The 22274-nt window shown below is 39.7% G+C and overlaps 1 protein-coding gene across 2 annotated transcripts in view; it reads left to right on the top strand.

Annotated features, from left to right (window-relative positions):
- Nucleotides 1-21828, top strand: part of SNAP25 (synaptosome associated protein 25) — a 75486-nt gene extending 53658 nt beyond the window's left edge. Inside the window, exons 4-8 of one of the 2 annotated variants that reach the window (XM_006187062.3) lie at nt 2048-2096; nt 9101-9218; nt 12824-12949; nt 15363-15507; nt 20550-21828. In XM_006187062.3, the coding sequence (XP_006187124.1) occupies nt 2048-2096; nt 9101-9218; nt 12824-12949; nt 15363-15507; nt 20550-20618 (507 nt within the window). In that variant the 3' untranslated portion in view covers nt 20619-21828. Of the gene's footprint in view, nt 1-2047; nt 2097-8802; nt 8921-9100; nt 9219-12823; nt 12950-15362; nt 15508-20549 lie in introns of both variants that reach the window. The other variant, XM_006187063.3, reaches the window with a different exon arrangement.
- The last annotated feature ends 446 nt before the right edge of the window (nt 21829-22274 follow it).

Here is a 22274-nt window from a genome sequence, read left to right as displayed (position 1 = left end):
TTGGAGCACAGTTGAGAAGCCACGTGTTGGCCCTTACCTTAGTGCCTGGAGCAGAGTGGAGGCTTGATTGTCACTTAGTGAATAAATGAATACATAAGTGTGTGAGTGAATGAACCATCCAATCAACTATCCAATCTTATTTAGCATTTCTAAATAAGAAATGGGGAAACATTCTGAAAGCTCATGTGACTCTTCCACAACCTCATGACTAGTTGGTGGCTGAGCTAAGAACACAATCCAGCCTTCCTGACTCCCTGATCTATGCTTACTGCTTCTGTTCTCCCAAACTGGGGCCAACTCTTGATTGCTCTGTGAATCATTCCAGTGCTGAAACATTGAGCACCAGATTGAATGAATTGGAAATTATGCTTGCAGGGCTTCATATAAAATAAATGGGTATAGCAGAAAATGTAAACAGATAAGAGCTGGACTGATGAAATTAAAATCACTCACCTGTTTCCCATACACAATGGAATACTACTCAGCCATGAAAAAGAATGAAAATTTTGCCATTTGCAGCCACATGGATGGACTTGGAGGGCATTATGAGAAGTGAAATAAGTCAGACAGAGAAAGACAAATACTATATGATATCACTTATATGTGGAGTCTAAAAAATACAACAAACTTGTTACTAAAACCAAAAGAGCAGTTTTATAGAGAACAAACTAGTTGTTACCAGTTGAGAGAGTGGAGGGGGAAGGGGCACTGTAAAGGGTAGAGAGGAAAAGGAGTTTTTTATGGGATTATATGAAATTGTGTGTGTGAAACTTTTGAAAATTGTAAAGCCCTTGTAGAATTTAAAGAATCTTTTATTCCATAAAGAAAAAAGTAAAATAGGCTTTTCTGTCCAAATGAAATGCTGAATTTTATAAAAGCTCACAGAAATCATTTTCAGTGTTATATTTTATGTTTTAAAAGCACTATTGGAACTAAATTGTTAAAATACTGTTCAAAAAAAAAGTTTTGTTGACCTCCACTAACGTCTCTCTCATTCTTTAACATAAGTCAGTGGAAAATAAATGGGGCCAGAGAGATGTCTTATTTTAGAATTTATTCTAGGGACCACCATGAGCTTTCCTTGAAAAACCAATTAATCCAAACTGTAAGCAATGCCATTTAATACTCATTAACAATCATCCTGTACTATGGAAGGTCTTAACTTAACTAGTTAGAATTCCTGGAAATGATGACCTCTAAGTGTCTGCAATGCAGATAGCTCCTCCTTTTCTCCCACCCACCAACTCCCACCCACCTCCACCAAATAGTTCAGGGATGTCTGGTTTATTTAGGTCATAAGGAGTGAGATACGGGTGCCTTTTATAGACTTCTCTGGCACACAAAAGCTGCAGTAAATCTGGTGGATGAATTATTTTCTCACACTATATTATTGTGCAAAATTTTAGATTTCATTAGAAAAAGCCCTTATTTCTCATCTGTCAAGCCCTTTCTAAATCTGGCAGAACTTCTCTCCACAGAGAAAAAAATAGGAGGTTGAATTTCCTTTTGAGCTGTATTTCTCAGTGACCTTTGTGAAGAAGTAATCTTTTTTGATAAACCTAAAAATTTCACACCCCCCTCAAGATTCCTACACATCTTTCCAGTGGAGCATCTCTCCCCAGTTCACTGATGGGAATTTTCTGATATATCTTGCCAGAGAAGATTCAGCCTAGAAGATTTTAAAAGATTTGCTTTCTGTGGTTGGTGTTACAAAAACTAGGCATTTTTATTTTCTAGATATAAAATCCTAGTATAATATTAAGTGTGAGTATTCCAATTGCATGAAAGCTCCATCCCCAGCCCTACCCCATGGAGACTGAGCTACACCCCCACTTCTATCCTGAGAATCACTGATGGAGCAATTCCACAGGTGACCCACTCCTCTGAGTCCCTCCCCAGCCCCTAATACTCTTTGCCATAGTTTCTCCCTCTTTTTCCTTTGGTCCTTCTTCATCTTCCATTTCTAGGGCTAATTGTCCCCTTACTGATTTCTCTTTCTCTCTTTTCCCTAACTCTTTTCCACTTTGCTACCATTATTGGAATGTAGAGTAAAGATGCTGGTATCAGGACTTTGGTTATGTTGGATGAACAAGGAGGTAAGTTCAGATTTCTTCAGTAAGAACAATTCCTCATCTGAATAAATTGCATTTAAAAAGTGATTTGTGCATACACAGGTGGTCATTGACATGTGTTACACACATATATGAGTGTGATAGCTCTAGAGTTTTCATCTTGCTTTTTTTCTCCTTTTTTCTATTGAAAAGATTGGTAGATGTAGGGAAATGCTGAGGTCTTTACGACTCAATAAGTGGTACTACTCTCCTTGTTATGTGTTGGGGGTAACAGAATTTGAAGGCAGAAGTCAGTTGCTTGGATTTTTTTAATGATAGTATTTTGGGCAGTTTGCGAATTCCCCCCTGATCCCCAATCTTTCCCATAAATTTGGTTTTCTTCTAATAATTCCCAGAAAGAATGAGAGAAGAGTATATCGTGTTGCCCATTTCTTTTGACCATCCTAATTCAGCACCCCGCAGCTTTGATTTCCAAGTCGTTATGGGAATTCCTTAAAGAGCTGGAAGCTGTGTTTAACAAGACATGAGTTGAGGAAGATCATTGGAAAATGGAAAGTTGAACAATTTAAAATATTTGAACTCTTTCTTTTAATTATGGAAATGCTAGAAGCAATGAAAATCAGAGGGCCAGCATTTTACTATAGCATCTCCATAGTCTGCAGTAGACTCTAGAAGTCAAATACCAAATTTTTTTTTTTACTTAGACACCTAGCCATACCGTGATGCTTTATTTAATTCCAGCCACAAGTTAGTTACCTGATTCCAATCTGAATTCTTATCATAACAGATTTGGCAGAAAATTTTTTCTCTTTATTTATATTTACTGAAGGCTTTAGAAAATCCTTAGCAATCATGAGAAACTTTTTAATGTCAAAGATAAAAATATAAAATTTATTTTTAACATGGGACACCATAGACAAACTCTAAGAATAAACCTCAAAAGCCAGGGGGCAGGAGGGGAGGGGAATTGCCTTACAGATAACAGATGTGAGGCATGTCTCTAAAATACAGAGACCCTGCTATATTATCAAAGAAAAGGACAACAACCTACAAGAAAAAATGGATGTAACATATAAATTACCAGCTTACAAACAGACATAAGAAACCGTGCTTCACCCAACAACAGTCTTTAGAAGATTGGCACAACTTGTTTTAATTGATAATAATCAATGCTGTGAATATGCTGGGAAGACAGAAACTCTCAATCTGCAGATGGGCCCTGTTGATTGATATAAATGTTTGAAGAGTAATTTGATAATATCTCCAAATTTTGAAGTGCACCTATCTTTGACCAAGACATTCCACTCCTAGAATGAAGCAAAATATACATGCCTTACCTGTAAGAGTTCGTAAAACTGGAAACAACCTAAATGTCTGTCAGTGGGGAGACCAGCCAAATGGATTATGGTATGGCCATAAAAGAAATTCTTCTGCAACCATTACAATATATGAGATAAATCTTTATTAACTGACTTTTGAGGACTCAGGGCGGGGACAGGCAAGGACTGGAGGAAGGGGCGTTATTTGGGGTCCTCTGAGAAGCAAACGCAAAGCATCAATTAAAAGTGTGTGAGATGGTGCTGGGTTCAACCCTGGTACCTCCATTAAAATAAACGAATAAAGAAATAAACCTAATTACCTCCTCCTCCAAAAAAGATTAAATTAATTAAAAAAAATTTTTTAAAAGTGTGTGAGATTTATTAGGGAAGTGTCTGTGATGGGTCAAGAGAAGAGGGAGCAGGAGTAGGCAGGGAGAGCCTTCAGACTGTGATGCAGGTCCAACACTTGTAAGAGGAGACAGGGGAGGAAAGTCCCAAACTGCAGGACTGCTCTGAGAAAGTCTCATGCAGGCTGATGGGCATCCCAGAAGCAAAGACAACCCAATGGAGCAGCCACATGGTAGGCAGGAATGCCTCAGCTCAGTAAGTTGTGCTCAGCCGTGGGCTAGAAGCATCCCAGGGAGGGCATGGCCTCCATGTAAATGCCGTGGTGAATCCCATGGGTGCAGCAGCTGGAGGTGTCACCTAACCACAGGGTCCCTCTTAAAGGGAGACCTGAGGGGCACTCACTCATGGCTGTGATGTAAGACTTTTGTTTCTACATCATTTATTTGTATTGAACTTTTTCAATATATATACACCAACCAAATAAAAAAAAAAAACAAGAGAAATTTAAAAAAAAAAATGATTGAGCATCAATCCCAACACTTTACATCCATATTTTAAAATACAAACTGTCAAAATGTATACAAAAGCAATGGAGTCTAGTGGAGTTGTATTTTGAAGGAATTACAGGAGCTTGTGGCAGTCTTCAGAACTCCTCACATGAATTTGCTAAAATTGTAAGACTTGCTGACTTGATCTGTATAAAAATGTCCCAGACTTTGAAATAAATCATTGCTTTTTTTTTTAATGTGTTTAATTAGGCAGTAGGTGCCCATATAGAAGACTGGTACCTCAGTTTCAGAGCTAAATTGATACATACACACTCAGATAATAATGAGTTCTGCCTTAATAACTCTTTTAGTTAAAAATTTGCATGTGAAGGGGGTAGAAAAGGAGCATTGCAATGGGAGGAAAGGTTTGGGAAAGGCTCAGGATAATGCCGTTTCTCCCCCCTCCCCAACTATGAAGCACTGACATAAAGACATGAACAATAATAACATATACAAATCTGAAATCAAAAAGAGAGAAAGTGAATAAGATATTTACTTGAGCAGCAAATTTCATCGTACTTCAATGAAGAAAATCTAGAGACAAGACTTGCCAAAATCTCCAAACAAATACAAAAATGCATTACTCTTAAACACAATGCTTCCCAGGATCATCTATACATTATTCTCTGGGAAGTGAGGCAAAATAGCAGATTTCCCCCACAAGGCAGTTAATACTCTCAACTAAAACATTTCAGTCGTGGCCATACCACAGTAGCTGCTAAATTCCTCAGTTAAGCATATATCCTAGGATAACCTGGGTTTTCCCAGATGCAGGGTGAATCATTGATATTGGCAAGAAAATGCAACTGTAAAACCCTCAAAAGTGGGTGGCTTCTGCCTGGTCTTAAGTGGTACACATTCCATTTATACCATAAGAAAAGATTAGGACCTTTTAAGATGACTGATGAGCATGATTCAGCAACTATCTTCACCACCATCGTAAATGCATCTTGATGCTGTGTATGCTGTGTTTAGTTGTTTAGATCAGTAACTGCTTTAAAATTTCTCTCCGGTTGTGCTCGACTAATTTTGTCTTTGCCTGAACACCAAAAGTGTTGACTGCTTCTACCTTGCAGCTGCACAGGAGTCTCAAGAAACAGCCATCCTTCTAAAGAGCCATTCCAGGTTGTTCAGCTAAATGGTTGCCCTCGGAAATTCCTTATGGGATTGTTTTATACTCAGGTATCAGGAGTCACCAAGGAGCACTGTGCGTGACAGATGGCCCTGGAAATGTACTGCGTCCTGGGACTTTTCTTGTCTCCAAGAGAAATCCCCATGAAACACCTTAGCTCTAATGTGGGATGATTTAACCTTTCACTTCTGTATCTCTTGTTCCCTTTGTTGGTCTTTGCTGGGTTATATGTTTGTTTCACTGCTGAAAATGTGGCTCATGGGGAAATCCTATGGGCACAGCTCTACTCTAAGCAGTGAAATCTTTGACCTCTGCCTGACAGAATAAAGGCAAAGTAAACCCTCATCCAGAGAGCCTTCCAACTTCCTTAAAAGGTTCATGGCACTACAAGGTAGCATTTGTGAAAACATCCCTCTTGCCAAAGTCCACTCACCAATATCTGGCACAGATGACTGAAGCTGTATTGTCCAATATGGAGGCCACTAGTCACGTGGCTATTTGTATTTCTTTAAATGAATTTCATGTTCATCAATGTTAAGGAAAATGAAAATCACGTAGGCAGCATCTCATAATTGGATATACTCATGAAGTCTTTCACTCTGGGTCAATAGTATTGCTGTCTTGCAATTCTTCAACTTTTTTATTTGATTGTTTGTTTACCAGACTGAGGGTTTTAAAGGCCCCATGTTGCCTTACTTAAGTAAGACTAGTAGAAAAGATGTCTAAACTTAGATACCTGAGCATCCGGCCACTGGTGAATCTATCACAAATAACCAGTCATCCAAATACCATGGTAAAAGAAAGAACAATCTCTTGCCCCAACGTATACTGTGAAGTGCTGAGGTGTCTCCCCAATCCAAAGTGTCATTCCCCTCCCAGTCTCCAAAAATAAACAGAAAACAGCCAGAAAACAAGTTTAGGGAAGGTAAGGAACGGTCAACCCTGGACAAGGCATTGCATCAGCCTCCGAGATGCTGCCGTCCACCCCAGGATGGAAAGAGGATGTTAGTTGCTTTCAAGCATTTCCTGAGAAATATCTTCACAGAAATCATTACAGTTCTGTGAAGTCCCAATATCCCAAACTTACCCATAAACATAACACTCTAAAAATTATTTTCAGAATATCTGTGACAAAATGGTTCCACAATACTTTTTAAATTAAAGATTTGACTTATAATTGTATATAAAGAGACATTTGACCAATATCAGTAGCTATAAATAGTCTTCTGAATCAACTTTTCCGAAAGAGCTCCAAAACTCCTCCTTTGCTATGCTCTTTGCTGAACAGGCTGGTGACCCGCGGCAGAACACAGCTCTCAGAAGTATGGGTTTGGTCCTGCCTGGTTAGTTTCTATCTTTTAACTTTAATTCTCTGGTTCAGAAATTCCACACTCGTGGGGCCCATTCAGTTTTTTTTTTTTTTTTCAAATGTTATTTTGTAATCCCTACAGACACAGTAGGTGGGGCTCCTGAAATGTTGTCAGAGAGTTAATATTTTGGCTGAAAATATTAACTCAAGAGAAATTCCTCAGGAAGGGCAAATACCTGAATGTGTGTCCCCATGCCATAACCCATGAATATTTCAGCTGTCATTAGTTGAGTCCAGCGTGTTTCCTCTCTGAGCCCAGGTACTTCCTTTGATCGTCTCCGCCCAGCTCTCCAGGAAACCATCAGCAATTCCTCAGTTGAGATTTGGCATCCTTTTTTCTGTCTGTACTTAACCTGGTTCCTCTTTTAAGAATGTTGAGCTCCTTTTCCCCCAACCAGTCCTCTCCTTTGATAATTTGCTCTACAGACCAATTTGTTATATTCCTTAAAGGCAACTGGAACGATGTCTTCCAAAAAGTACAAAATTCTTTGGCATGTATAGAATTGCCATCCATTTTTTTTTAGCCCCTTTGAGAATTTTCTTCAAGATATGACTATGCCTGTATGTATTCAGCAAAAGGTTGCCAGCACTACACTGTTATTTCTTCCTGCTATCCAATGCTGGATAAACACTTTGTTTTCCCCAGTCATTTGAAAAGCAGAGCAGAGGTAGAAGGTCCCTAGGAAACTGAATTCTAGCCCTCAGCCCCACAAAAGAGAACAGAATACAACACAGTAGGCTCTTATTTCCAAATGGACAGTCCCTTTACTTTGGGTCACTAGCGAACGTATCTTAGTTTTTTAGAATGACAATTTCCACTGTACGATTTAATGTGAAATTGTTTTTAAGTGATTATTTATGCCCTCAGACTGGAAATGTATTTATGAGTCTCATTCTATTGATGCCTTTCTTTCCAGAGGCATAGGCATGCATGTGTGAAAAATATAGATGAAAAGAGGAATAGAAATGTGATTAGGTTTTGTAATTAGACAGCCAAGACACTCCCTCGCTGCTTTAATGGTCTTAAAAGCGGTTTTAAAAATCCATTCATGGGACTTGTAGTTTACTCAACTTGATGACTTAACTTTTGAAAAATTAATCAAGTTGATGTATGCAACCCTGGCAACCTTAAAGTACGATTCGTTTTTATGGTTATCGATCTATGTCTCAGATACACTAAGGTCAGCTTCCCTGGCAGCCATGACTCAGGACTGTTCAATCCATCACCCCCCTCCAGAGACCCAGGCATTCAATTTCTCTGCTGTCTGCCTGGGGTTGGGGTCTAGTACCCTCCCCCCATTGTGGAAAATGGGAAATCAGGGGCAGAGAAGTGAAATGCCTTCCCCAGCTTTCATTGCAAGTAAGTCATAGGATGAAAGGAATGTAAATGTTCCATTGCTGTGTTGATGTAGCTTTTCTTAACGGCTCCTGTGAATTAAGTATTCAAAACCAAGATCTGCCCATCACCCGCCTTTGGCTAGACAGCCACTGTGAGAGGGAAAAAGATCTGGTGCTCACTAGTAATTATCACTGTAGTTGGTATTTTCCCCAAAGAAGAAGGTGGATTCTATTTTCTTCCCTTAGCTGGTTGAGGATGCTCAAAAACCAAAAAACAGAGACATTTTGTAGTTGGAGCAGACAGTTTTCTAGTAGCATTAACTCTGAATGCCTAAAACATAAACTAACACCCTGTTTTCTTTCTCTTGGGTTTCACTGGTATCTGAGTAAGTCAGTATGCCATGCTGTTTTCCTGGACAGTCAGAATCAAACAGGCCTTCCTACCCTATCCCATCATGTCTGAACTATGAACTACTTGAGCATCGTTTTTGTTCATTTCCTTCCACCCCTGCCTGCGTAGGGCAGTGACAGCCGTCTCCAGCAATGCATCCTCTCGGACAATGCATTGTAATAGCTCTCTTCTCTTTCCAATTCCGTTTCACATAGTCATTTCTCATGTTCTGTTGGAAACCCCAAAAAAATTCATTCCACACTGTCATCCCTTTGTCCTAACCAGAACAACTCGATCGTGTCGAAGAAGGCATGAACCATATCAACCAAGACATGAAGGAGGCCGAGAAAAATTTAAAAGATTTAGGGAAATGCTGTGGCCTTTTCATATGTCCTTGTAACAAGTAGGTACTGGGTACCAGCTCTAATCTGTGGCGTCCAGTTTTTCTTTCTTTCTTTCTTTCTTTTTTTTTTTTTTTTTTCTTTTTTAATGTCAAAGTGAATGTCTGAAGTTTTGTCTTTTTTTTCTTTGTCCTTTTCCATCTGCTTCATTCTGTGGGGATAAAATACTTGTGTTTAATCAGAACAACTGGAACGCATTGAGGAAGGGATGGACCAAATCAATAAGGACATGAAAGAAGCAGAAAAGAATTTGACGGATCTAGGAAAATTCTGCGGGCTTTGTGTGTGTCCCTGTAACAAGTAGGTGCTGCCTGCCTGCCTGAAGCTTTGGTTTCCCAAGGCCCATCTCCAAGCCTTGACAAGCTCATTCCTGCCGGGCGCGAAGGCAGGATGAGTATGTAGCATGCAGAACAGATCGATACCGTCTCCAATGCATTCATCTCATAGCATAGATGATATTAGCAGGAGTTACTGTTGATGCATTAAAAATCAGGCATACTACAGTGAAAGCTTCACTGTCAGCAACTTTTATTGATGAACGTTTCAACATTTTCCAGAAAGTGTACCCCGTGATAGAGACGAGCCTCCAAGAAAGAGGCAACCAGGGAATGTTATTTTCCCTAAACCCCAAAAGCCAAAAATTGCAGATTTAGAAAAGACTGGGGGTAAGTTAGGAAGGTGAGAAACACGTATATCAAGGTTTGATTTTTTTCAGAAGCAAAAGTGATTTGGCCCAAACATGCCTTCCGTAAATTAGTACTACAGTGTTTCACCCTTTCGACTGCCCATCAGTTGTCAAATCTGGTCAGCGGTTAGACCAGAGATGCCGCAGCTGCACCCAGCTCAAGCCTTAGCCAAATTGGACCCATCCCTCTCTAACTCTTCCTCTAGGAAGATCTCCCTGTACACTGGCCGAAATGTTGAAATGTGTAGATTTTGCATGCACGACATCACAAAACATTCAAACTGTTTTCAAGGTTCTGCAACGCTTTTTTGGAATGTAGCAGAAATGTGACATGTGGTTATAAAGGTTTGCAACAGAAGGAACCTGAAAACAAGGGTTCTGGAAGGGAGTCTCATTTGACTAGCAGTGAAAAAAAATGCATGAGCTGATTGTCCAACATGCATTTGGAAATTAAACCCGTTACCCGATCTCCCTCTTCCCTCCCACTTCCCTTTGAACAGAAGCCTTTTCCCTAAAAGCTCTCCTGATCCTAGCTTTTAGAATAGCAATTGATGTCATTTCTAGCTGATTATATGACCATTCACATCCTTTAAACTTTGAGGCTGATTTAAAATATCCCACTTCCTGTTTAGGAGGGGGAGGGGCTCAATTTACAAATAAATTTAAAGCTCTTTTTTTTTCCCCCACCAAAGAATGATCTACAGTAAAGCCTGATTAACTGGAATCTAGCTAACTAGAACCCTCAAGTGTATTTATGCTTTTGCTCCCTTCCACTTTTAGCAAAATTGATCAATGAATAAAAGGGGGGAAAATCCCATCAGGGATTTAAAATGGTTTCTCTTAAAGGTCAATCGAGGCTGTTTGCATTCTCTCACTCAGTTTCCATCCAGCAACTTCCACATCCAGGAGGACCAAACAATAAGAGCTGCTCTTCAGAGGAAAGGCCATGAGACACATCAAGAGAAACCATAATCAAGGAGCAACTCGGTCCTGTTCACTAACCTAAGACTCTAAGGCAGGAAAGTGGTTCAGGAATCTAACAGATATTCAGTAATCACCCTGGCACCAAAATTTTCCTCCATGGCCCACTGTTAATTAGGAAGGTCATATGATTCACCAAAATGACATTGCTAAGCATTCATTCCAGTTAGTCAAGATTTAACTGTACATCCTTTTCAGTGGCCACTTGCCCCCAGGTGAGATTTCTACCTGTTCTGTGATGAATTCCAACAGATACGTTTCCCTATCCATCAACTGTGTGGAGAAAGGGTGGAGGCAGGCCCCCTCCCTCCCTGGTATGGAATTCAACATTCAGATGAAATACAGCCCCTATGAATTTCACTTACTAGTTGCACTCATTCCGTATTGCACAAGAGACCCTAACTGAGCTTCAAAGCTTGACCGAAGTGTTCCCTATTGTGTGTAAATAATGCTTTAAAAACCATGTGTCACAACGCAGTGGCTGGTGGTGCCCTGGACTCTCTGAGGGCTTTGCCCTGTCTCGGCATGTTTCAAAGGACTATGGTAGATGTCCGGCAGTGATGTGAGTCTATGTGCAGCATTGTGGGTGCAGTGATTCGCCTTCGTTCAGAAACGCAAATTTTCCCATCCCCTTGACTCTGCCAAAGATGGTATACCAGACATTTTACATAGCAGAAAGCATCACAAAGTCCACATAACTTCTTTCAATGTGAGGAGGGAAGGGATGGGGATTTGGATTAAAAAAAAAAAAAAAAGAAAGAAAGAAAAAGAAAAAGAAAGCCAGACTCTAAGCTCATTAAATTAGTTTTTGGGTTTTGTCCCACTAAGTGGGGCCTTGGCTCTTGGGCATTATGCACTAGATGGTGGGGGTTGCTGAAATTCCATTTGTACAATTTTCAAATTTGTCTCCTAGGTTCCCAATCTGCAAATATTAGAATAAGAGCCAGTTTTAATAGATGGCTATGGTCCTCCAGTAACGGGGTAGTGGGGGGAGGTTAAATTCTGGTGTCTTATAATAGAAAATGGGGCCAGAGGAAATTCTGTTCTTGGACTAAAAAGCATGTGGTTTCTACTATGCAAAGAACCTCAAAACATCTTTGATTGCTAAATTACAACACACCCACCAAAGTATGCTGCACATGTTTCTATTGGGCACAACAGGTATGCCTGGATTTTAAGTCTCTCTCCAAGGCAGCTCAGTGAAACACAGCCCATGGAGACCACACCAGTTCCAGACCCCTCTCCCCCACCACATCCCAGGATAGTTTGAAGAAGGAGTTTGTATCCACTCCCATCCTGTCCTTCAGCCCAACAAAGAAGCCATTGAAACTGCGTTTCAAATCCTCATGAAGGCTATTACTGTCCTGCTAGTGCCCTTCTCGAGAATGGTCAACTTCTGGAGTAGTCTGGCTTAAATGAGAATGCTTCACTTTCTACTCATGCCTGTAGCTGGTGCATGAAGAAGATGTAGAGGGATTTCCCTTTTTGGTGCTAGATGGCTTGTTCTCTCTTCTATTTTCCTGCATTCATTTCACTACGCCTCTTTTACTTTTTGTCTCTGTGGACAAAGGTTTGTACATCAACTCTGGATGTATGGGGACTGTTTGGAAGTACCGATATATTATCTAATTCAAATCACTCTAGAGGCAACTCAAAGACCATCACCCTTGGCCAGCCACCAGTCCTTTCTGTTCTTCATGCCGAGTTGGAATGTTTGATTCCATACATGCGACGGGGGGAAAAAATTCAACAGGGATTCTTTGCATGATTGTGTGTAAAAACTATGTTTTTCTTGGTGACAGTGTGTTGCTGTGGTGTGATGTAGACTCTACTTGGCTGTCTTGTTTTGTGTCTGTCTGCCAGTATGTTTTTCTGTGTGTTTTTGTGTCTCAAAATATAACCATGTCATTGAAATAGAACTGAATGTCCTCCAGCTACCTTAATCCTTGTCTTAAATCCAACTAAACTATAAAAACAAACCAAAACAAGAACAACCCATGGGCAAAGGTTGCCATCTTGACAATTGCAACTGACTTGATTGGAAAGGAAATCCTGAGTAGCTGAGGCATGGTGGTGGCCAACTGTTTGGGTCCGGATTATGATATATCGGTATTCTCTAATGCCTCAAATTAAAACTCATTTGCTTGGTTCAGTTCTTAGCTTGAAGAGGTAACCATTGTTGTTGAAGAGCTTGATGCTCCACCCTCTTTGCTTGTCACTCACCCTCTTTTTTGCATAGGCTTAAATCAAGCGATGCTTACAAAAAAGCTTGGGGCAATAATCAGGATGGAGTTGTGGCCAGCCAGCCTGCCCGTGTGGTGGACGAACGGGAGCAGATGGCCATCAGTGGTGGCTTCATCCGCAGGTGAGCCACGTGCAGCCAGCACTATAAGCAGTTACCTACTTTTGAGGGACAAACCACCCCAGACTGAGTGGTTCTTAAAACAAACACCATTTCATTACTTCTGAATTTGTATGTTGGCTGAGCAGTTCTTCCAAGAGCCTCTCCTGGGCTCATCCATTACATGCAACTGGGTGAGGGAGGATCCAAAATGGCCTTACTTGCTTATCCGGTGGGTGGCTGGGGCTGCCCACAGGGGAGCGTCCATTCTCCTCTATGTGGCCCCTCCAGCAGGAGGGCCCAGGTTTCTTGCATGGTGGTGGCAGCAACCTAGGGAACAAGCTCTGATCAAGCCTTTGCTCCAGTTTCATTAGACCAGGCAAGTCACGTGACCCCATCCAGCATCAGCGTGGCAGTAAACAGGTGTCTCATTCCATGAGTTTCATTGGACAGAACTTATTAAAGAGATTGTTTACTGAGGTGTGGGCAGGGTCAATTACAAGGAGTGGTGAAACACTTATGAACTAGCCATAGCAGGAGTCTTGAAGGAACAGGAGAGAGCTAGCACCAGAACCAGACGGCAGTTATGGCTGTGGGCAGGGGCTGTAGGTCGAGATACAGCCTCTGTCAAACCCAGCAGGAAACAAGAAAGGGAGATAAATGCCCCGACCCTTCAGCCTCTTGCCCTTCAATCTCTTGCTGGCCATTAGCCAAAGCCTGCTGGACATCAGTCAGAGAACCTGAGTGATACAGCCATAGAGAGGTTAGCCTCTCTGAGCAGAGAGCAAAGAAGGCCAGAGAACAGATCTGGAGGTACAAAAAGAGAATAATGAATATTCCTGGCTTCTTATTAATCATTTCCTTTGAAATCTGGAAGCAAAAGCCACCTTAAATATCTATTAAAAAATCTCAAATCACACAGATCTGCAATTCAGAACTCAGCTCTCAAGAGACCAGAAAACAGAATAATAACAAATATTCGTGTTGTTAAAAAGAAAAGAAAATTACTATCCCTTCTGACAGGTTACTAGACTATGACTCAGCAGTGACTGGGGTAGCTGTTTGTACAGCCATCTATACCCAGGCCATTGTAGCTGATACTGCCAACCAATAACCCCGATTCCAAGAATGAGTCACTGCGTTTATGTATAAAGGTCTAGATATCTGCCTAGAACTTCACAGGAGAGAATCCTACTCGTATTTCTAACTGCTCCCAGGGAAACTAGACCACGAGTTCTCAATTCACATTAGAATAACCTGAGCAATTTTTTAAAAGTTATTAGTGCCTGGGCTTAATCCACGCCAATTGAATCAGAAGCCCTAGAATTGAGTCCAGGTATCAGTAGCTTTTAAAGCTCCTCAGGTGATTCTAATATGCACAGAGGGCTGAGAACCCTGGAACCAGACGTCTGTCTCAGCTGCTGGTGATCATTTAAATAAGCTTCTTTTCTATGTAAGAAAGCTAGGAAGTTCCCCTTTCATTTTATCCACCCTAGACTTCTCTAAAATCCTTAGTGGGCCAGTCTGCATTAGGATTTACCATGGGGGATGGGTTTTAACCCCTCTGAACATATTTTAGCCCATCACCATCCATAGTAGGAAAATGTTAATTAGCCAGAACATTCTGGAATAAGTACCTACCATTTACAACAAAGAGTTAATGCCTTCCTAACTTTCAAGCTGAGATACTAAAAAAAAAAAAAAAAAGTGAGAAGGCACTTTGGGTAAGGCACTTCGAGAGCCAACTCCTTCCTCCCCACTCAAATTGAAACAAAGAATTACAGTTCTCTCCCTTGAAATTACCCATTCACAATGTCACCTTTTGAAAAGCCCCATAGCATCAAAATCTGAGCAAATGAAAATCATCTTGAGCAAGTAGTTCCCTTCGGGGTTTGGGGGTGCCAACAAGATTAAGCGTCAGACTGTCATTCTCATTACTCTTCCCATTGATGTTGATCCCAGACGGGAAAAGAGATGAGTGGAGAAATTCTCTGACTCAGTACAATAGCTTTTTCTTTCATTCTGACTTTGACTCTTGGAGATTTGGATTGACATTGCAGAAAGGAAAACACAGTTTCTAACTAGTTCCATCTTCCATTCTCTGACCTGGAATCCTCCCACCTAAAATGATTTTATCCTTGAAAAATGAAAATGGGGATAAACCTATGAAGGGAGGAAATGAAGTTTTGGTGGAAGTGAGAGAAGTAGTTAACTTAATCTATTTAATATGCCTGCTTTAAAAATAGAAATTTAAGGATTCGATAATGCAATTTAAAAAATTACTTTCTAATGTACAAAAGCTAAAATGTGTTCTCATATTGAATGAAGATTTTAAAAGGATAGGATTGATACCTAGAGGTCTACAGATTTTTCCTACACTTTGGGTCCTCAGTTTTGAGTTTTTCCTATATTCTGAAAATGTCTTTCTGATTCTCAGGGTAACAAATGATGCCCGAGAAAATGAAATGGATGAAAACCTGGAGCAGGTGAGCGGCATCATTGGAAACCTCCGTCACATGGCCCTGGATATGGGCAATGAGATTGATACACAGAACCGCCAGATCGACAGGATCATGGAGAAGGTGAGCATGTGGCAGTCAGCAAGTTCCCAGTGCTCCTTGCTTCCTCTGAAATAACCACTGAGGAAGCTTAATGGGCATAAGATGACCCACAAGCCATGACTTTGGATTCAGGCACTGAAAATGTCAGACACGCATTTTCCAAGACAAAAGTCCAGCAAGAGATGAGTAAATAAGAGGGGAGAATTTAATTTACCCCCACAGGCACCTCTATTTCAGGCACTGTGCTGGGCATCAAAGAACATGTTAAGATGAGAAAGACACCATCCCCACTGCCAAGAAACTCATAACCTATGGGAGCAGTGAGCCTCCAGATGAAAATATAATTTGCCACACATAAAATGCGAAGTCAGGTTAGAAGGGGAAAGATTTCAGGGGTCAGTCAGGTGATGGGAAAATCTCCACACACAAAAAAAATGTTGAATTTTAATTTAGTCTTGAAAGATGGTTAGGAGCTTGTCAAGTGGAGATGATGTAGGAATAGAATCAGGAAATGGGGGAAAGAACAGTTATTTTAGGTTAGCCGGAAGATGGATATGAGCTTTGATTTTATAAGTGCCAAAGCTTTAATGATAGTTCAAAAAGAGCCAGATTCCATTTCCAGTTCAACAGTGCACAGGTCCAGCTCTCAAAGTAGGGAACATAATCTGATGAAGTTGAGTTCACATAAGGACACCAGATGTCACTCTAAGACTGCGCCCCCTAGTGTCAACAAGAGGCATAAGGAAGAGTGGAGAAAGTAGACTGGGAAAGGGTGGCTTGGGGGCTTAAGGTGAGGAGGGAACAGAAACACTGGCAAGTTTTCATAGAAAGACTTGGGGTGTTTTCGCTTCGGCAGGACATATACTTAAAGGAAAAAAAGAAAAATACAGATTTGGAGCACAAAATCTAATATTCTACACTATACAGATCAGATACAGTTTCCATGTCCTTGTATCCTCCCCACTCCTCAATCAGTAGAGTCCTAAATATTGCTTATAATCTCTTAAGATGTCCAAATGCCAACAGGGAGAAATGAACACATGATAGGTTTGATGATAACTGTGCGTCTATAATCAATTCTACTCGGCTAGTCTTACACTATGTGAGTTTACTCCTTGGAAGATATTGAAGTTTTGACCCTGAAACCCTGAGGGGTTTTTTCAACAATTCATTCCACTTTGGTGAGGGAAGAAGGATGCTTTTTGAGCTCTCTTGTATCATAAGGCTAAATGCTCAGTTTCTTGGTACCCAAACATCCCCCACTGACTTGGAAAAGGAAGGAGTAGACATAAAGTGAATGCTTTGCCCTATAGTGTTCTATGCACTTTATATTTAAAAATACCTGATCATGTAATATTTTGCCTAATCAGTATTGAGCTGTACAAATGTCAGTGTTGGCTGACAAAATACCTGTGCTTTGCTTATTTTTATAAATCATGACATATTTATTATTGTTAAGAGCCTTTGGTGTCCTAAAGCTTTTAAGGCAGTGCAGATCAATAGATTTTAGAACAGAACAATTTTAAAAAGCACTGGAGCCAACACTAACTGACCTAACCCATTATGGCCCAGAAAAAAATGATGTAAGAAATAATTGCTGAACTATCTTCCAACAGGAAAATGATTTGAAACAAATGAAGAGTAGTCATTTTTTATCAATGGACCCAATTTACTCACAGAAGAAGGGAGATAATGTATCTCTAACTCAATTAGAGTCTCAGAAGGAGAAGTTCTGCCAAGAAAGAGGGGTCAAACCTTTATTGACAGGTCTGGGCTTTAAGCAAGCAAAAGTTTTCCTGGAAAGGCAGGTGACATTTTAATTCTGCCAGTTTGCATTTCTAGTTCTTTTCTTTAGGGAAAAACTTTCATTCTGAGCCTCATTTACTACAAGGGTAAACACATGTACAGCCATAAGTTTTAATCAAAAGTCAAGCAAGTGGATAGGAAATAGACATCACAGTTTATACCATCTTTGAATACTGAATTACTTAAGACCTGGGGAAGGTGTTTAATTGCCTTCCAATAACCAGACATTTTTTCCCCTGAAAATCACAATCAGGGCACGATTTAGATATAGCCCACCTCAACTCAACATTGCCCCAAATTATACATGTTGTATGTGTCATACAGTTATTAGCAGACTTCCGCCTTCATATGTAAGTTCTCACTTCCAATAATAGGAAATGGTGTGCAAAGGTATCCTGCATATCTAAGATGAAAATCACATTGTAGGACTAAAGATAATCCTCTGATATTTCTCCCATATTCTCTCATGACCCCAACCACAGCCTTCCCCCAACTCCATCATTCATGATCCTTTCTCATTACTTCAATTAGCAGTGAGGTTTTGGGAATACAAACCAATGTAATTTTCAATATAGTTCCCTATGAACTGTCAAGAAATTACTTTGTCGGTTTAAAACCCTTGTTTTCTGATTTAGGGTTTTTATGTATATATACTATCTTCTAAGATTAAAAAGGTACAATTCTTTCAGAAAACTATTAGAATGGGGCAAGTTTATATCAGGTCTTTATGGGAACTGTTGCTAAGGAATTAACTGAGTGATATTCAAACTTAGATTTAAAGTTGTCAGTGGTCGATGCCACACACACATTGAGATACAGTAAAGCTGAAACTCACATTTTTTTAATTCTCCCTGAAGGAAACATGATGTTTAAAAACTAAGATCTTGAGTTCCAGCAGGGTTTTCTTGCTCACCAGTTTCATGACCTGTTTCCTTGTCTGAAAGATGATAAGAGAACAGTTCAAATCTGGGATCAGAACAGGCTCCCATGTGGTGGTAGGGGGTGAGTGTCCACTTCTGAAAGCCTGAGCTGTGGTATGAAAGCTACCTGCCATGATCTGAGGTTGAGATTTCCAGAGTATTCAGAAGGGTAAACTAAACAGCTCCTTCTCCCTCTCTTGCTGGCTTTTTGGTGGGTGTCTTAGCTTTCTCACAAGGGCAATCATGTAGCACATCTTAAGTATAGCAGTGAGTTTAGGATTCTCTAAATAGAAATCTGAAAACAGGAATGGGATGTATTGCATAAATAAAGTCCTAAAGCATATAAATAGAATAAGTGCAGACACATTCTTCAAATACTGGGAAGACATCTAAAAGATTATCTCGGGATTTTTTTCTAAAACCACTTCTGTTATGCAATAAAGACACGACAGCTTTCTTTTTTTTTCTATATCAATTTTTATTACTTTGAAGTCATAATGTTGAAATAGAAGACATAGATAATATGATATATATATGACACCATATATAAGCAAATATGTTATCAGTATATATAGTTTTGATTATTTATGGCTGTGCTAAAAGCATAAACATTTTTATGAGATGGATATACACCAAGTTCTTGATAGTGGTTATCTTTCTCACTGCTGGTGAGAGTGTAAAATATTATAGCCCTTATGGAAAACAATCTGAAGTTTCCTCAAAGAATTAAAAATATAACCACCATGTGATCCAGTAATCCTGCTTCTATATGTATAACCAAAACAATTCAAAGCAGGATCTCGAAGAGATAGTTGCATACCCATATTCAATGGACCATTATTCAAAAATAGCCAAGAGGTGAAAACCCAAATGTCCGTCAACAGATGAATGGGTAATGTGGGCTATACATACAATGGAATATTATGCAGCCTTAAAAAGGAGGGAAACCAAGGACATGGTACCTTTCATATCAGGTATTGTGTGGGCTGGAATTCTGATATACTTCATAAAGAATTTAAGTGGGAACCACTGATGCTTGTTGAAGATAGATCTGTTCTGCTCCTCCTGGAGCCTTTGAGAATATCCAAAGAGTAACTTTATGCTCTACTTCAAAATATCCTCTTGCACCATCATGTAAAGACTCACCAGTGCATTCTATTTTTTGAGGAGGGGGAATTAATTAATTTGTTCAATATTTATGAAGTACATGCTATATGTGAGGATATATGCTAGGTGTTGGGAATACAGAGGGAACAAAAGAGATGGAGTCCCAGCCTTTACAGAGCTTCCAATTTAGTGGCACTTGAGAATCATCTCCAATTTTTTTTTAACTACTGAAGTTACCTATTTTTTTTTTCATATTTTATCTTCTTTAGAAACTTCTTATTGAAGTGTATTGATTTACAATGTTAGTTTCAGGTGTACACCAGTACATTCTTAATGCAAGAAATTCTGGAACGTTTGCCTCCAGAAATGCTACCCATTTTTCAATGGATGATTTTTCTCATTTGAGCAGTTCTCAAAGTTAAGTCTGGAGAAATAGTCAGCATAATCCAATCTTCAGGAACATTTCATATTGTTCTGAGCCTGTAATTTTCCTTTGCACCAAAGTGTCATTATTTCTGATGGAATTCATAGCTAAAGAGGGAATATTTAAGAGTCAAGTAAAATTGGAGAGAATACCCATTATCCAAATTAGGTACCTAAGATCAAAAATATGAATCTAAAAGTAAAAACAATCAAGGAAAATTAGTGTTCTATCTTACTTGTTTTGATAGTCAACTTTTGATTATCCAAACAGATGGTAGAGAGTCATTACCAGATAATTCAGAGTTATGCATAATCTAAAAATATTTTTATTTTAACTTGGTAAATTTCTATTTGAATATTAATAGCTCTAGTTTCCCAGGAATTCACAATTAAACTGAATAGAGAGGACACAACTTGGTGGAGATTTGAAGGCCCCAAGCACAAGAATAGATGGAAAATCAGTCCTCATTGAATAAACACTGGTTTATAAAAAAAGCAGTTCAGTTTGAACAGAGGTGAATGCTTTCCATAGAAGTCATTGCACATCATTACAGAAGAGAAAGTCCTTTGCCCTCAAAAGGACACTTTGTGGTAGGGAAAAGAGTTATGAGAATTAAGATCTGGCTTCTGTGATCATGTCTAAGCATAGCCACAAGCAATGGTTCTGGGAACACAACACAAGGGATGGTTGATTCTGATCAGTTTCAAGATGTCTTCACCCAAGAAAGGGCATGTGAACTGGACCCAGAAGGATGAATGGAATGTTAATGGGTCAACTGAGTTTTGTTTTCTTTCCCCCCTTTCCAGGCTGATTCCAACAAAACCAGAATTGATGAGGCCAACCAACGTGCAACAAAGATGCTGGGGAGTGGTTAAATGTGCCCACCTGCGTTCTCTTTCAAAGGCTGTCGGGCAAGATAGCACCTTCATGCTTTTTCTCGTGGTATTACGTAGTAGGTCTGCACACATGCACACATCAATCCGCCCCCATTGTGAATATTGTCTTGTGTCATCCATCAGCCCAACAATACTATGTGTCTTTTGTTATTTCTGGGTCTCTTTCCGAAGGCTGTATATAGTGGTCATTTGGTGGCTCTAACTCCCTACATAAGATGTCTTGGGTTTCATTTTTCCTTTTCTCCCCTCAGTGGCGTTTGCTGAATGACAACAATTTAGGAATGCTCAATGTGCTGTTGATTCTTTCAATACACAGTATTGTTCTTGTAAAACTGTGACATTCCACAGAGCTACTGCCACGGTCCTTTCTTTGGGTGTCAGGCTCTGAAACTCTCAAAATTTGCTGTCTTTGGTTCCTCGCGGCTGTCATCCGTCTCTATGATTTCATGATTAGACAATGTGGAATTACATAACAGGCATTGCACTAAAAGTGATGTGATTTATGCATTTATGCATGAGAACTAAATAGATTTTTAGATTCCTACTTAAACAAAATATTTCCATGACAGTAGCATACTGGTGAGAAAACACACACATACAACAACAGCAAAACAACAACAAAGCATGCTCAGTATTGAGACACTGTCAAGATTAAGTCATACCAGCAAAACTGCAGTAGTATCACTTTCTTTCTGTCAATATTTAGACTTATTAATCATAATCATCCTTTTAAAAAAAATAATTTTAAACAAAGATGGGTTTGACACACTCACCATTTAATCATTTCCAGCAAAATATGTGTTTGGCTGAAACTATGTCAAATGGATGTAATATAGGGTTTGTTTGCTGCTTTTGAAGGCTATGTTTTGGAGAAAGCAACCTTCTGTGAAACAGTGTGGAGATGTAAATTTTATAAGGCTGACTTATTAATCACCATTTCCTCTGTGGTTTGTTATCAGTACAATTCTCTGTTGCTTAATCTAGGGCTATGCACACCAAATTGCTGAGATGTTTAGTAGCTGATAAAGAAGCCTTTAAAAAATAATATAAATTGAATGAAATATAGATAAACTGTGAGATAAATACCATTACAGCATGTAATATTAAATTCCTCCTGTCTCCTATGTCAGTTTGTGATGTGATTGACATTTTGTAGCTAGTTTAAAATTATTAAAAATTATAGACCCCAGATGTCTGCTTTAGTTTCCTCAGAGACCCCATCTGATTTTGCACTCACATGAGAAGAAACCTGGCTACCAACCCATTGCTCCTAAGAAACCAGTTCTATGTGCTGAGGATACTGTGTGAGAAAAGCAAAGGTGTCCCTCCTAGACATGATCCAATGGCAACTGAAACTTGGCTTGATATTTATCATCTGTTTTGGAAATGCTTGTGTGTAGATTCAGTGTTGGCTGGGGGTGGGGTGGGAATAAAGTTTTCTAGGTATGGAAAAAAATTCATGGAAAAAAATCAGTGGTACACAAACTTGGCCCTACATAGATTTAGGGATATCCAGTGTCAATCATCTCTTACCTTCCTTCCTCTGTCCAATATACTCTGCAAAACTGAGCCCACCACAGCCACCACCACTGCTGCCCCCACTTTATCGAACAGCTTTATTGACATATCAGAAAA

The sequence above is a fragment of the Camelus ferus genome, chromosome 19 (assembly GCF_009834535.1).
Source record: "Camelus ferus isolate YT-003-E chromosome 19, BCGSAC_Cfer_1.0, whole genome shotgun sequence".
NCBI classification, from domain to species: Eukaryota; Metazoa; Chordata; class Mammalia; order Artiodactyla; family Camelidae; genus Camelus; species Camelus ferus.
Note: the sequence above shows the minus strand (reverse complement) of the source record. Positions and strands in the feature narration are given on the sequence as shown.